Source organism: Musca vetustissima, unplaced genomic scaffold (genome assembly GCF_032173495.1).
Source record: "Musca vetustissima isolate MV318-11 ecotype Yass unplaced genomic scaffold, APGP_CSIRO_Mvet_v1 utg17337, whole genome shotgun sequence".
NCBI classification, from domain to species: Eukaryota; Metazoa; Arthropoda; class Insecta; order Diptera; family Muscidae; genus Musca; species Musca vetustissima.
The window spans coordinates 142,507-159,509 of record NW_026880320.1 but is presented as its reverse complement, the minus strand read 5'-3'; the positions used below and the strand labels follow the sequence as shown (position 1 = coordinate 159,509).

General features: G+C 32.7%; 1 protein-coding gene across 1 annotated transcript in view; it reads left to right on the top strand.

The window, feature by feature from the left end:
- The window catches only part of LOC133325879 (A disintegrin and metalloproteinase with thrombospondin motifs like), a 160,369-nt gene that overhangs the window by 61,298 nt on the left and 82,068 nt on the right, over positions 1-17,003 (top strand). The window contains exon 3 of the mRNA XM_061534579.1: positions 5,969-6,070. Within this exon, the coding sequence (XP_061390563.1) occupies positions 5,969-6,070 (102 nt within the window). The remainder of the gene's footprint in view (positions 1-5,968; positions 6,071-17,003) is intronic.

Sequence of the window (17,003 nt, the reverse complement as noted above, 5' to 3'; positions counted from 1 at the left end):
ATAAAAATATCTGTAAAAAAGTTAAGCTAAAATCAAATTTGATATCTTAAATCGACACGAATCCAACTGCAAAAAGGTCAAATCAACTAAATACTTGACCATAAAGTTAGAGCAATTAAATTTAGTTTTTTTTTATTTTTAACAAATAAATGTTTATTACAAAAAAATATTCCACAATGCTAGGTTAAAGTCAAACCACAGAAGTGCCGATTGAATGGTCAGTAATTCACTGAACTGCATTTAGTTTTTGAGTTTCTATCGGTTTTGGACAAGGATCATTGCTACATACCCACCATTTTGACACGTTTTGCAATTGGTTAATCCTGCCTTTTGAGGTTTTTTGGCCGAATTGGGTCAATTCGAAATGAAATAGTTCATTCCGATGTTCCTTTTTTCTGTTATCGCTCATTTATTTTGTCGGGTTCCTTTTTCTGATCTCGTTCCATTATATATTTTGGTCTGTCTATTTGGATTCGATATCTTTTTGTTTTATTAACAAAATGAACTAGGTCATTTGTTAGATCCGGGATCTTGGGATCTTTGTTCATTTAGTGTTGCCACGCACGGGTGGCGACGTCCTCTACCATTTCTATTTTTTGTAGTACTCATGTATTGATCCCGTTATTGTTTCTGTTTTAAATTTCGGTCAAATATCATAAATATCAAGTAGATGATTGGTCTGCAATGGTGGTTAATCATTGTTTTTAACTTAACTGGAAATATATAATTGATCTGCTGTAATCTGTCTCATGCGACGAGGCTGCCATCTATCGTTGTCTAGAAAAAAAACTAGATGAATTTTGTGCAGTGATTTGGATCCTTGCTCATTTCGTTCAAATATCACAAATGTTAAGTATATGATTGGTCTGATATTCCCAGTCCTAGGTGTTGAGGCTGCCATCTATCGTTTCCTAGAAACGCAGTTTTTTACTTGTAATGTTCCGTTTCCTTGTTTATAAAAAACGCAATGGGATTGTGTATGTAAAATATTCAAATAGTATTGAATGAATATTCTTTATTTATTTCAGGAATTTTTTGTTAAGTAGAGCTAAAATGCAGTCCTTTTTGGAGATCTGATCGATCCTGAAATTGTTTGATATATTTCCAATCGCTCTGCAAAAGGAACTAGTTCAATAGCTAGTTCATTCCGTTTGTGTATATTTTTCAAGTTTATAATTAATGTTACATGAACTAAACCGGGATCCAAATAAATTACTATGTATGAAATAACCTACCGTAGACTTGAGTCTAAAAAAGAGACAAATGGAGAGTGACAATTTTAGTTCTTATCTAAAGTTGGGTGATCTAGTCTACGGAGCGAATTTATCTTTATCGTTCCTTTTTAAAAAAGAAACTAGTTCCTTTCTTTCATATAGTTCCGACCACATTTCAATTCATTCATTTGAATCTCTTTCATCGTTGTTTGTATTATTTCGTTCACATAGTTCCGCTTTGATAAACAATTTGAGCAATAATAAAAAAAATTTGTTTTTAGTTAATTTCTATTTAGTAGAATATTCAGATGCTACAGAATTGAACTGCTTTTAAACAATATGAAAAGTTCTACTTTTAAACAATATGAAAAGTGAAAGATACTGAATGATGAATATGGGAATAAAGGAATGAGAGCAGAAAACAGGAAATTTAGGAACTAAAAAACTTAACCTAGTTCCTTTCGTTCCTTTTACGGAATAGTTCCAGTGATCTAGTTCGTTCCAGAACTACCCAGCTCTATTCTTATCTTAAGTGGACTTTATACAAATATATATTCCTGTTTAACTAAGTTCTCTCTCTTTTTTTAAAAAAAATGTTTGTTCAATACGCGAACAAAACTATATGAACTGATGGAACTTAATGAACCACTGGAGCAAAAATAACTAGGTGAAAGATACGCAGTTAGTCTCAATTGTTCCTATTCAAAATACTTTACCAGTCGTCAACATCGAATTGAATCGAATTTATATATTCCTTAAGATTTGGTCGTTCGAGTGGTTTAAGATAGACAAAAAGACATTCCTGTTTAACTAAATTATCTCTCTCCTTTACAAAAGGCATGTTCCATACGTGAACAAAACTATTTGAACTGATTGAACTTAAAGAACTAGAAAAAAATGAATCACTGGAACTTGGGTCCTTGTTAAAGATTTGATAACGGGGAAAACTCTCCACAATGATAAAAGGCAGTGAATTTGATATTGGGCTAAGTTAGATTATTTTAAGTAGTTCCTAAGGAAAAATGTTTTGCAATAAAATCAGAATTGAAATATGTAAATATATGTATGTTAAAGGAGAAATTTCTAATTAATATCTCATACCTTTTGTAATCAAACAAAATTTATTTAAAGAGTTTAAAAGTAAACCTTTGTCGTGTTAACGTCTTTTAACCTCAAAATACATATCGAAAATATCTAATCAATTGTTATCGATATACAGACTTAGTGATCCCTAATTTGATAGTTACTAAACAGCTGATCTCATTTAATATATTTAATTACGGCTTATTTATAAGGTCGAAAAATGAAGACCTGATAATAGCACGCGTGCTGTCAAACGCTTTCCAATTTAAGAAAACGTATACCAAATTGTTGATCTATATCATGGCACAATAAATAGGTAGTCTTCATTAACTGTCAAAGTGCGTTATTTCTACTTGAATTCGATGTGCAATGTTGCCAACCATGTGAAATATTATATGGAAATATTTGACAGATGGATTTCGATTAAATTCTGTTTGACTCTTTAAATGGGCCTATACAATAAAAAACTACAGGTAAAGACAGAGGTTTGCTTTAACAAAATCAAATATTTTTTTAAACAAATCAAATTTAGCCTGTCTACCTTGACATCAAGGCGATTATCCTTTTTATTCACATTCTTTGTTATTCTTTTTTTTAAGATAAATAACTTCCTTGACCTCATCCCACATATTGGTTACCACCTGAATTTTTTGTCACAAAACAACGGTTAAGGTGTAATTCACGGCCCACATAATCACGTTATGCAGCCTTCTTATAGTGTTGGACATTTGTTTCAAAACAGAAAATTCTTTGGATTATTGTAATTATTTTGCATTTTCCAATATATGTATAACTAACAAAAAACCGAAAACAAGTTCTCTCTCTAAAGACCCAGTGTCAGGTCTCTCGTAAAAATCGAAAAAAAACACTAAACCAAATTCCAAAATGCACTTGTTAACCCCATGCTAATGTTGGCGGTCAACATCAACACCATTGCCGTTAACAACTGATCTTGTTTTTTTGTTTCGTGTGTTTGTTGTAGTTCGAACCATAATTCAAGGTTATCAAAACAAATATTTTCAAATCTATCTCCACATGGTCGAAAAAACACCACCAACAACAACAACAACGGGTATACAACACAATGCTCACACTCAGTCAATTTGCGGTCTATTAATGGGCTAAAATAAAACTAAACCGAAAAAAGAAAAAAAAAACACTTTGCGATCTTGTTCTTGGAATATAACAACAAATAGAAACAGAAAAAAACTAATCGAAAACAATTTTATGGTAAAATTATATCGCGCGCGCATTTTCAAAACTGCCAAAACATGTATATGACGTTGGTAGAGAGGGTGAGAGGCGCACACAAAAAAAGTAACAAAGCGTCCAAGTGTCAACACATTTGACGGTCAAATAATGCACAACATTTTGAACTTTGAATTAATTTATAGCCAAAAGGCAAAATGTATATAATAACTAAAGAGTTAAAACTAGAAAATATAAAAGCAACAACAAGTGGAACAATAAAAAATTATTAATTTGATAAAAACAAGTGATGAAATATAATAATTGAAAAATCAAGAAAGAGTAGGTTATGGGGCAAAAATGCATGTGGAGGAATATCAACACCGCAGAAAAAGCATAAGCTAAAGTTTTTTTTCAACTGTTGACATTTCTTATAATAAATAATGTGAAAATAATCTGACAATTTAATTTTGTCGTCACATTTTCAAAATTCGTTATGCCCCCGCTTAAACATGACTTGTTATTGTCTTTTATTGACACAACATATCATAAATTGTCAATTAAATTCTAAAACTATGACTATGCTGTCTTTGTCTCATGGGTTTCACATAAAAAAACTCGATCATGTTGAATTCTAAACAAATTGACATTTCAATACCACATGAATTAGTTTAAAAAATTAAAAATAAGCTATTCTGCATAAATTTTATGTTCGTTTTTTATGTTCATACCCACCAGCATAGGATGGGGAGTACATTAAATTAGTCAATTCGTTTGCAATACATCGAATAACCGGAGACCCCAGAATAAAATTCTGATCAGAATTAAATTCTGTGGATTAAAATCACAATGAAGTCCCAATATTTAAAATCGAGCTTAGAAAATTTGCTGATCAGAATGTTTGGGATTTAAAATGAGATTTATAATTTTGACATAGCTCTCTCATAGCTTTTAAATGTTTTTGTTGCATTTTCCAACTGAAGGGCTGTAATTCGGCATTGCATTTTCTTAGGAGCTGAAAATTTTATACACAAAAAAAATTAAAGTAGGCGTCCGGTGACATGCCATCCCTCGCCCTCCCTAATAAGTTCAAAGCGTATTTTTCAACCGACGTAGTTTTGACAGATTCATATTTATACAGTTTATGTATTTTCAGGCCCCGGTTGCCTCTTCTAACCGATGTGACTGTAATTTGGCATTCTTCATTGTTGGTGTGAAAACAAGTTCTTCACAAACTATTCTCAATACAGCGCCATGTTTTCACACATAAAAGTACCTCCGCTTTCGAATCTAATGCAGATTTTCCAACCAGTGTGGCCTCAATTTAATTTTCAGTTTCCTTATAGGGTTAAAAAATGTTAGTAAAGTCTATATTTTGACATAGTCCTGGTCTCATTTTCGAACCGATGTGGCTGTAATTAAACATTCCACCGAATAATCAGAAATTGGTAATATATAGATCAAAATTCTTTAAGTTTTTTTCATGGTCTTAGCTACACTTTCCAATCGATCAGAGAACATTTATCATTCCGGGATTTTAGTGGATGAAAAACGACTCTACTGAAAATTGGTATTGTAGGTCCGAATTTTTTCATAGCCCAAATATGAAGGTTTTTTTTTTGAAACTCATAGGCGAATTTTCGGGCATGATTCTTAAATTTGATATTTCGTTTTCTCAGAGCCTAAAAATCTCATAAGGGTACCATAACGTAGTCTCCATTGTATAATTCGTTCTGATTTTAGGTATTTTTAAGCCTAACTCGTATTGGAGAGCATAAAAAGTGGTTCCCAACCGAACTTAATGAACATTTTCATTCCAAAAAGGATTCTCTCGTTTTTCGTAAGACCCCTTATCCGGCCGCCCTAAAATACTTTTTGAGCTTTTTTTCGTCTTTGAATACTTCAAAAGCTATAAATACTCTCTGGTCTATAAAGACTTTCCGAACTTCAGCTAGGCTATAACCGGTAAGATTCGGTTTGTCTATCAATATTCCAGAGCTTCAGCTCATCTGAGCATCAGCTCGCCTATATAGATTGCCTGAGTATCAGCTGGTTTATGAAGACATCTCAAGCTTCAATTCTTCTATAATGGCTAACTACCCTTCAGCTCGTCTACAAAGATTCCTGCTAATCAACTACCATAAAAAGACTCCCTTCTTCAGCTCGGTTATAAAGACTCGCCGCATCAGCTCATCTGTAAAAACCCCTTTCAGATCGTCTATGAAAGGCTCAGTCCATCTATGAAATACTCCCTTCAGCTCGTCTATTTCCATTTCATTTATCTCTCGTGTATAAATACATTCCAATAAAACAATTCCGTCGTCTTTTTCCTCCTAATATTAGTTCCTAATTCTAACTTTGTTGCTCTACATAAAATACGATCCCGCCTACTAAATTTATTTTCCCACACCATTGTTTCTTAAATCCGTTTGCAATTGAATTCTCAACTTATCCCCATCTTTTGTTTTTTTATTTCATTTCAGCATTCACATTCCAGCGATAATATTGGCGAGGTCTATCAAGATGAAGAAAATATGGCTGCTATTTTAATGAGACGTCATGAGATTACGGGCGATTTGGTAATGGTAAGTACAAAACACACATTGTTACTAAAAAAACACACACACATTAACAAATAGTTTGCAACAAATTGTGGACCATAAACATAATTATGGTGAAAAAAGCAATTGTTTCTTTCAAGAAAATGACTTCACAAAAGCATAAAAATGTTAGTTAACATTTTTTGGTGTTGTTGTTATTGCTAAGAAATAAAGTCATACAAGTGACCTTGAAAGGCTGGCTACAATTACTTAAAAACGACTAATAGTAGGAAAATATAGTGGAGGGAGAGTTGTAGGGGAGGGGTAAACATGAATAAACCACAAAAAACAACAATGGAAGTTGAGACATATTTTTTGTGGGTTTTCTTACGAAACCTATTAGCAGTAGTTAAAACTGGTTTTGGAGGGTAAAAGAAGGGTTAAGAAGTCAATTTTAATTCGGATAAGAGGATTGTGGTTTCACGTCTCTCTGAAACAACAGGTAATTTTAAGTTTTTATCTGCTTTGTCCAGCCGGAATGGCTGTATTTTCACATTTATTTTTCTTGGGGATAAGCATTTTCTTCGATGGAAAATTTTCAGTATAGGTCCATGTTTTGACCTAGACCCCTCTTACAAAGGTCGCGTCTTTATTTTAGGTAGTTTAATACTTCATGAAAATTATGAAAAAAAAACGAATAACAACAATGGAAGTTGAGAGATATATTGTGTGGGATTCTTAACAAAAGGCCAAAGAGTCGATTTTAGTTCCGAGGTTTCACGTACCTATGAAGCTCCTAATCGACTACCCAATCGTCCTTCGGAGTTGTGAATTGTTCACCATCAGTGTACAAACATTTTGGGTATTTTGTACCCAAATATTCCCCATTTTGATGCTTGTATCTTAAGTCTTTCATATAGTTTTATTTAAATTTTCTAAAATTTTCAAGTTTGCGTCTTATGTCTTTTACTTAATAGGGCTAATGCATGGCACAATGAATAGGTAGTCCATTTAGCGCAGCTGATGTCTCGATTAACTGTCAAAGTGTGCAATTTCTACTTGAATTCGATGTGCAGTGTTGCCAACCATTTGAAATATTATAAGGACAAATTTGACAGATAATCGAGACAAAAACAAAAACCTTTGTTTTGGTCACCTTATAATTGCATCATGGGCTAATGTGTATAATTATCGAAAGTATATGTCTTTAATCTATTATTCAAGATAGAAACGTTTTAGATTTGCACATATGGGTCCTATGAATTCCCTTCAGCTATATCTCCAAAAAAATTGTGTCTTATGTATGGAATTCCTTTAAATGACTGTATTAATGTTTGTTTCTTAAGTCTTTTAGTTAATGTGGCCAAAGTATTGCCCAGCATGATTTATGCAGCGTATAACACTTGTGTATAATATACACACTTTCATGCACTCAAACCAATTTTCGAAACACTTTTTCACTCCGATATAAGGAGGGTGGTAACTAAGTAGGGTGTCAAGCTTAGTTACCACCCTCCGTATGCCATATAACCTGATATCAATCTGTATATCATAATATGCCCTCTAAATATTATTAAACAACGACTTGACTTTTTTCAATAGGTTTTAATATAGTTTTTTTTTATTGTTGTTTTTTTAATATTTCTTGTTTGGTTCTCTTGAAAACATTTTTACCTTTCAAAGACAACAATGTTTCTCTTAATTATCTTAGAATGGTAGAACTTTACCTGATTTTGTTTTTTATTTTTGTTTTTTTTTTAACTGTGAATTTTAGATCATTTTTTTTTGAACATGTGTTTAAATGTTTTGTTTTATTTTTTATTTTTCCCTCTTGTTCTTAACAAACATTCTTTGTTTGAATTTTTTTGCCATTGTTTTGAAAAAAAATATAATTGCCGCCACCAAACACTACTAAACTGCATTTAATTTTTATAGTCCACTCGGATTTTTTTGCGCTCATATTTTTTTTCTTTTACATTCTTGTATTTGTTGTTTGTTTTTGTAATCTTTAATTGAGTGGGAAGCGATTTGTTGTCCGTTTGTTGTTGTCGAAATAAATTTCTTGTTTTTAATTGTTAATTGCATGGTTTATGATCCAATTGTTTTAAAGTAAGAAAACGAGGATCACGTTTTCTAAAACAGAGTTGTCGTTTTGGAATGCGACGCAAAACATGGGAAGGAGACGGTTAGTAGAAGAGATTTTCAAAGAAATATTTCTATAATTTTAATATTTAAAAATAGCAAATATTGAATTTCTTTGGCTTGAGACTAAATAAAATTTGGTTGTTTGTAAATTTTCAAGGGACAAAATTCGGAATTTATGTTTTATATGAAAAAAAACAAGGATCACTAAAACAGAATTGTCGTTTGAACTGTCGTAACTAAGGGGCAATACATTTACTAGAAGAGAATTTTGAAATATGTGTATAATTTGTATATAAATAAGAAAAACTACTGACTTGAAATCGACTAAATAAAATTTAGTTGTTTGTAAAACTCCAATAAACAAAATTCAAAACTTATCCAAATACTACATTTATATGTGCAATAGGCATTTCATGTATGCTTCTTAAGTCTTTTGTTTTTGTTTTTTTTTTTTTCTTCTTGAAAGACACTTGATTTTGAGTTAATATCAGTCAAATAGCCATCACTAGCACATATAATTTTTATCACACGACTAAATCTAAAATTGACTGCCTTTTGTTCTCATACCTTGAGGTCTTGAATCGACTTTTGTCACGTGGCATCATGGAAGTAGTCACAGACTGAGAAATCATAAGATCTCGATGGTCAATTATTTTGAACTCTTCCAAAGATAACTTGGTCCCCAAATCTTTTCCTTATATGTTATGTAGCCACTGAGGTGAAAAGGAGACGGATCATTTCCCTGCATTTCAATGATCCCTACAAAAAGGTCATTGCTTCGGTCCAATTCGGACCATAAAAAATATGAATCATCTCTCTGATTGTGCTACCAATAAATTTACAGAAACTGTTGATGGAACTTAATTTTCTCGGTTTCAAAAAATTGAATTATGTATTTTATTTAATTCGAACCTACATTTATTCATGAATGTTCCTGTACAATTTCAAGTCCTGTACAATTTCAACAACTCTTGAAGATATAGCCGATTTATTGTGTCAGCATCAACGACGACAGAAGTGCTTCTCAAACTGTAAACGCGTTTTTCTCGAAACAAAAACTAATTTGTGTGCATACATAGCTATGGTATGAGCCACGATAAATGTAATCGGTCAAGATCTTCCTCACTTTCTAACTTGGTTTGTGGTCGAAAATAGGGGATTTTCAAAAAAAAATTATATGTCCGTTGTTTTGTTATTTTTTGTACGATGTTAATAATCCTAGTTCATACCAGAGTTCGAATGCCTATGGAATTTTTGGATTCGACTGATCCAAACGTATAATTATTAGGTCATCTGGCGTACAATCCTTACTAGGGACCCAACGACTTCCTTTTATTTCCCCATATCAAGAAAAAATGCAAGGTCAATGATTTTCGCCGCCAGACGATGCTATTGAAGCGTTCAGAAACCATCTTTTAAATACACCAGCGTACAATAATTGAAAAACATCAAGGATTCTAGATTATAAATAGGCGCAAAATCAGACCTCATCCACGTTTTTTAAATTAATTTTAATAAAATTAAGCGGAGCATTATAGTCGGACAGACCGACTAGAGGTCAAAAAATATTACTACTATTCAGTACAGCCCTTCTAATTACTTGTCCAGATTCCATTCACCGTGGGTTGTGTTGTGATGTTCGGCTTTCAATTGTGGCCTATAGATCAACTCGAAAAAACACAAAAAATTAAGTTTTCGGTCCACTTTATCCCGATATTATTATCTGATGATCACCGAAAATTATAGGCGTTGTACTTGACCATACCTGGATCCTCATGGAAAATTTCAAAGCGATCAGCGCTATATTTTCTACCTCTAGTGTGGTAATGGGTTATTAAATATATATTAATGCGTAAGCACCTGTAAGTATTTAAGTGTAACTCCCACATTCGTGTACATAGGACAATAAAAAGGTCAACCTCTCCTCTTGGATATACTTTAAACATTTCGGGTCTATATACTTCAGGAGTAAATATATACGCTATAGAATAAACATTTTGTAATTGTTCACACAAAAGTCAGAGCCTAATTCACCCGCTAAATATTGACCGATCTTTATCAAAACAGGCATGCTTATTTTTTGGCCCGATCCCCTTCTCCATGTAAAAATTCGCGATATTTGTGCCATAATTGCGGCCGCTGGAGTGACCAAAAAATCCATTCATATCATAAGTATTAACCAAAAATTTACCAAAAAAAATGGGTCTTCATTGAGCAGAATCCACCCTACATGCCAAATTTAGTGAAGATTGGTCCATTACTGTGACCTGTATCGTGTTTACAAATTATAATGAACAGACGGACGGACACACATGTGTAGATCGACTCAGCTAGTGGAAATATAACGATCGGTATAAAAATTGATCTAGGACCAATATTTCGCGGCCTTACAAACTCTTGAGGCTGCACAAAACTATAATACCCTGACAACATAGTTGTGTAAGGTATAATAAATTTTATTAGCTTAAGAAATGTTTCCTAAAAAATCTACAGTTTCAAGTTTATGTCTTAAGTCTTTTATTTTATTGCAATGATTAATTTCCCTGAAAAAGTCAAACATTTTCATATTTTTTGGACAATGGGCGATGGAAATTTTACCCTCTCCTTGGCTACGACCATATAACATTTCAATTTACGTTTTTCTTGCTGAAACTGATTAATATCATTAATTTATTGGTTCAAGACATTAACCAAGCCAAAACCATTTCAATGTCACATTAACAGATATAAGAATAAAATCAACGAATGGCATCAAGTCTTTTAGTAGCCACCTTGAAATCGATTGACTTAAAATTTAGCCCGCCATGGGTGTAACAACTAAAACTAATGCAAAACTAGAATTAATTCATGATTAAACGTTAAAAACAATCCATACATAATTTTATGTTGTGTGGGTGTAATGATTAAATTCTTTAAACAAATACCTTGACCAAATTTCACGATAATTTTTGCAAACAAAAAAAAAATACAAAGGAAAGATTTTTAAATATAGAAAAGATAGCATAGCAGGATATTTTCAATATAAGACCTAGTTTAAATGTTCTATCCCTTATATAAAATTTCGCCAAACATAGGTATATAATTACGTATTTTAGTTTCTCAGAATATAATTATATATATTTCTTATTGTTTTCCTATAATTTTAAAAATATATTTGTTCGACAGCCTACTTTGTCTGCCTATGTCCTATTACTTATTGATCATCATCACTTTTATTTCATTTATAATGTGTACACATTTCTATATTTCCCCCATGCTGACATCTACACAGAGAGGCCATAATCGCTCTCAAAATTAAAAAATAGACCTATCCCAAATTCTTCAACTACTTCCTGTCAAAAACTTCAACATTAACCATTTTCCCCCATCATCCACCAAAAAAGAAAAACAATGACTGCATAATAATGACTTTAATTCCATTATTAATGATATCAATAAATCTTGCATTTCACTTGCCATCAGCGTTTTGCTTACATAATTCTCAATTTAATACCTAATTTCCCGTTTCCCCAAAACAAAATCAGAAAAACAAAATCAGAAATCCCCCAAAGCATTACCCATTTTTCCTTTTCCCCAAACCTTTTAATATCAAATCATTGTTGATTGCCATCAATTGTTATATGTATTTTACAAACAACCTGTATGAATGTGTGAGTATGCCTACGACACAATTGATGATGTCTTCAACGATTAATGGGCTCATTAGAAAGTAAGCTGCTATCATACCATGCCATGCAACATTTACCACTACCACAAGAAAAACCAACAGACCTTCTACAACAAATTATCAACTGACAGTTGGAAGTAGAAGATCCAAGCAAGGTGGAGATCATAACACCAACATGGCAACAAAAAGACAACAATTTCGGATTCCAACAACAGCAACAACTAACTGAAATGTGCATCTTGAACTGTTGCATCATTAAAGAGTTCATTCAAACGAAACCAAACCATCCAACCAACCGACAACATTCAAGCTCCCCAAAAAAATGTTCGAATGTTAACTGCCTACTCTTCTCGGTGAGGACGCATACTTCACTGAATGACAGTTGTTGCTGCTGCTGCTGCTCATTGTCAGTGTTGTGAATGGAGGTTGTTTACAACTGGACGGCATTGTTGCAGAGATTTTTTTCCGCAGCAGCAGCTATTGCTGCTGTTGTTGTTGCCACAGCTCATTAACAGTGCAACAATAATGACGATGTGGTAGCAAACCATCAAACAGTCACTAACGAGAGCCAGCCAGCCAGCCAGCCAGTCAGCCACTATACTCTGACTTTAGTCATGACAACCAAAATTATTATTGCCACTTCTTTTTTACAATTTGTTGCATTCGTCTTTGGTGTTGTTGTGTGTTGCCGTTGCTGCAGCAGTTATGTAATATTTCGTTTTTATTATGACTTTTTTGTGGCCAATTCTTCTATGAACCTGTACATTGTTGGCCCCACACACAATAATAGCAGCAACAACAACGTTGCTAATTAATCAACCGCCAATTATGCCAACAATGTAACGTGGAAATGCTATTGTAAAATGGGCCTTAATGAATTCTTTTGGTTCCGCAAGATTGATTACAACATTCAAATTGAAAAGTTTGTTTTGTTGTGGAGGAGATTTATTTCAGAAATCTTGGTATGAATATTTTTACAGAAAATATAAAGAACTGTTATAATTAGGAAGATTGGTGTTTGGGGAATTGATGAACAAGGCAGTGGAAAATTATTTTGGTTATTGGATCGGAAGTCCAATATGGGTATTATTAGCTTCATATAAAATTAGTACACTTTGTAAAAACATTTGCATAAAATCGGCCGAAAAAATATGTAGGAGCTATATCTAAATCTAAACAAATCTTAATAACGTCATTCTAATCTCAATCTTGTATGATGATCAAAATTTCATCTCAATCTAATAAACAGGGATTCTTTGGTTCTTAAAAGCGGTGGAAATTATATATACAGAGGTGGCCAACCTCAGAAAGATCTGAGATTTTTTCGGAAATTTTGCAAAGTACCTCTAAGGATTTCTATTATCACGATTCACAATTCCCATACCGATAAATATACAGAGGTGGCCAAGCAACGATTCTTTTTTTAATGAATTTAAGGAATCCCCCACTTACACGATTTTCATTTTTTATAATTTCCAAATACAGTGCGAAAAAATCGAGGTCATGGTATGGGGGGTTGACAATTTCTATTAGGGTTGAAAGAACATGATAAGTATATAAAAACCCCAGTAGCAAAAATGTACCATAAGTAAAAATTCGGAGATATGGTGTAATAATTTGTTTGCTGGTTGAATACATAGCTTCATATCGTAATTTTTACCTATTGTATGTATTTGTGGAGATTACATCACAAGATGCGATTTTTCATCCTGCAATATTCTATAATATAATATTTTAGGTGGGGTCCTGAAAGGCCCCGTTTCTTGTCACTAAAACCCCTATAAAAATTAGGTTAAATCCAGAGCTTCTTAGTGATAATCATTTTCGTCCATTAAACACATAATAGATATCGGAATATGTGTCTCTATTCAAATTTAAATGGCACCTAAGCCATTTACGATTTCGACAATATTTTGGCTCCAAACCCCCCCAAGCGAACAGGGCACTTTAATCTTATGAAGGTCATATTAACCCATAAAAGTTAATTTTCAATACCAAACCAGCAGGGAAAGTAGCAAATAATTAGATTGGGGTATAAAAGATTCCCAACATTAATTTACATTTTGAATCTGTACCTAAATCTGAATGGTACATCATTGACATGAAATATTTTAATTTTGTGTATGGAGAGGTATATCAAAATTATAAACGATTCTGACTAATCACAACAGACACAAACGTAACCAGACTAATGAATGAGTCGGACAAATGGCATCGTTTTTTTTCAAGAAATAGGACCTCAACTATTAATACAAAAGTACATTGCCAGACAAACAATTACAGATATATATGTTTTTTTGGACCATAAAGATTATACAAGCACAGGCTTTCTAATTCGGCTTTATTGATTCAATCGTGTATAAAGAAGCCTCTTTGCAACATGTATGTAATTGGGAATTTCAACCCACTTTTAATCTCTTGCTTCTTTCCAACAACCCTTTCCCTATAAAAATTAAAAAATCCATGCGTATCAACGGTAACTATATCAAATACAGATATAATACCCCAGGACAGTAGTGCAGTTGCATGCCAAGAAATAGAAAAAAATAGAAACAACAACAAGTAAAATATTCAAACCACGACAACGGGCATGGACTCAGCGTCACCAGCCATGACAACAGATACTAAAAACAACAACGAAAACTAAAACGTCCCGACTTTAGTGTAAAATTGTGTGTGAGGCCCCCTAAAGCTGTTTACATAACAACATGGATATTAGTTTGTATGTGTGTGTATATATATGTGTGTGTGAATGCAACCTCAAATAAAAAACGAAAAATAAAATTGTTACATTTTTTGTTGTTGTTGCATTTGGGGTATCAGTAACCCCCCAGGAGACATTTTCTGATGCAAATTTTTTTTTTCACGTTTGTTTTTCAACACAGATGCATATCCCGTCTTTGTGAAAAAAATTATCCTTCATAAAGTCGGAGCTTAAAATGACAGTGGCAGTAACTCCAGCAGCGTTGTTACAGTTTTTGTTAAAACTATTTGACAGCTGCGTCTATGTTATGTGTGTGTATGTCTGAAATGACAAGCATGACTAAATTGCCAAATCGTATGAGTATGACCTGAACAAATGATGAGTGTAACTAAAGTTAATTGAAAAGGCTAACAGCCTGATTTTGTAAAATTCCAAACGAACGAATTCGAGTGACTTACGACCAAACCTTTATTTATGTTTATACATGTTTTCAGATTCAAAACAAAAATAAATGACATATTTTTCAAAACCAAGGAGGTTGGTCGTAAGTCACTCGAATTCGTTCGTTTGGAATTTTACAAAAACAGGCTGTAAGGGTATTTTTGTTTTTTGGGAAAGCAAAATAGAAAACAAAAAATTTTACATCAGAGTGTGGGAAATATTCAATGGAAGCATTTCTTTGATGAAAAAATATAAAAACATAAGTTGAGCATTGAATTATATTGAAATTGTAAGTAAGATTTTTCTTTAGCCCATATCGAAAAAAGCTAACATAAAACATGCAATACATATTCCTTAGGGTAATATCTTTCATGAATAAATTTTTAAGCATGATTTTTCTATGATTTATTTATACTAGAAACAAGTAAAAACTTTGCTTTGTTTTTATGCCCTCGACTACGTGATGTGCATTCAAATTCCTTAAAGGGGACCGGGAGGCTCAGGCCCTCCGAAATTATTTTTTTGCAACAGCAAATTTTTGAATTTTGTATCAGCCTGGTGGTTCGCATTTAAATCCAGTATACGGCCCTGCTGGGGAGTATATCAATGCATTATGTGGTAGCAGGTTATTCATACTCTGAAAAAATAATAATGTTCCAAATTAAATACTCCAGAATTCCAACATTAATTTGGAATATTATAACTTTCTAGAGTAATTCAACATACTGCAAATTAAACGGGACATTTGTGTAGGGGATATAAAATGTTAACTTATATTAAATTTGTGGAAAAAAGTTATTCATAAGAAATTCGATATGACAGACTATAATCATTTCAATGAGAAAATTCGTTTAAAATTTTAATATTATCAAAGTAGGGTGGGACCTTTCTATGAAGGATATGACTGATATCGAAATTTGTCTAAAAATATATTGAACCCACGTTGCAAAATTACAGCAACCAGGACCTATGTCGAAATTCAGTGGTAAATCTTACGCCTATACAAATTTCTCCAAAATGTGATTTGCCCTCCAATATCCCAAAATGCCAAATTAAACTATATTGAGAAAATCCAGCTAAAACCTTCAAACTACTGACACTGGGGTGCAAAACATTGTTAATTTCCTATACATATATCAGTCTTTAATAACCCTCTATACCAAATTAAAAATACTGAAAATGGGTCGTTATATATGGGAGATATACCGAAATGTAAACCGATATTAATACTTTTTGATAGTAAGATTTAAACACCACATGAAAATATGAAAAATTGGAGCGAATTCGGTTGAAAAACTTGACCAGAACGCCGAACAATGTGGAGTACCCTCATATGGGGGCTACAATAAGACTAGGACAGTTATTGTACATTTTAGAAGAGAGATTTTCTATTCAAAGAGAATTCGAAGTATGCAAATCTCTCCACAATATCGAAAGTGGTGATTTACCGTTATATGGATACTACCCTAAACTATGGACGAATATAGATAATTTAATACAAAATATACCAAAATACAAAATTCCTGTTAATTCCATTGAGAATCTGATTAAAATCCCTAAAATATCGAATTATGGGGACCTAAACTAATAAGTGAATCAATATCAATAATTTTTGCTCAACAATTTACCAATGAAATTCGGAAGTACCAAAATACAACCAATTCGACTGAAAATGCCTCAAAAATCTTCAAAATAGTGTATATTTTAGGGTAAGGTTATTTCTTCCGGGCTTTACAAAAAGTGTACCAATATTTCCCATATTTTATATCCAACATATCCTAGAATTATAGGCAAAGTATGTGCAAAATTTTAAAGTTCTATATTAAATATTGCGAGCTCTATTCATGATTTCAGCCGGGAATAAAAGGCTTGACCAAATAGACATACAATTTTGTGAATATTCCCAGGTTTTCCAAAGGAATGACAAGTTTAATATACTCTTACACACCACCTGGTGTTAGGGGGTGTAAAACCAAATGAAGTTGGAATCTGCCATGGAATTATATTGAAATCCTGTGCTA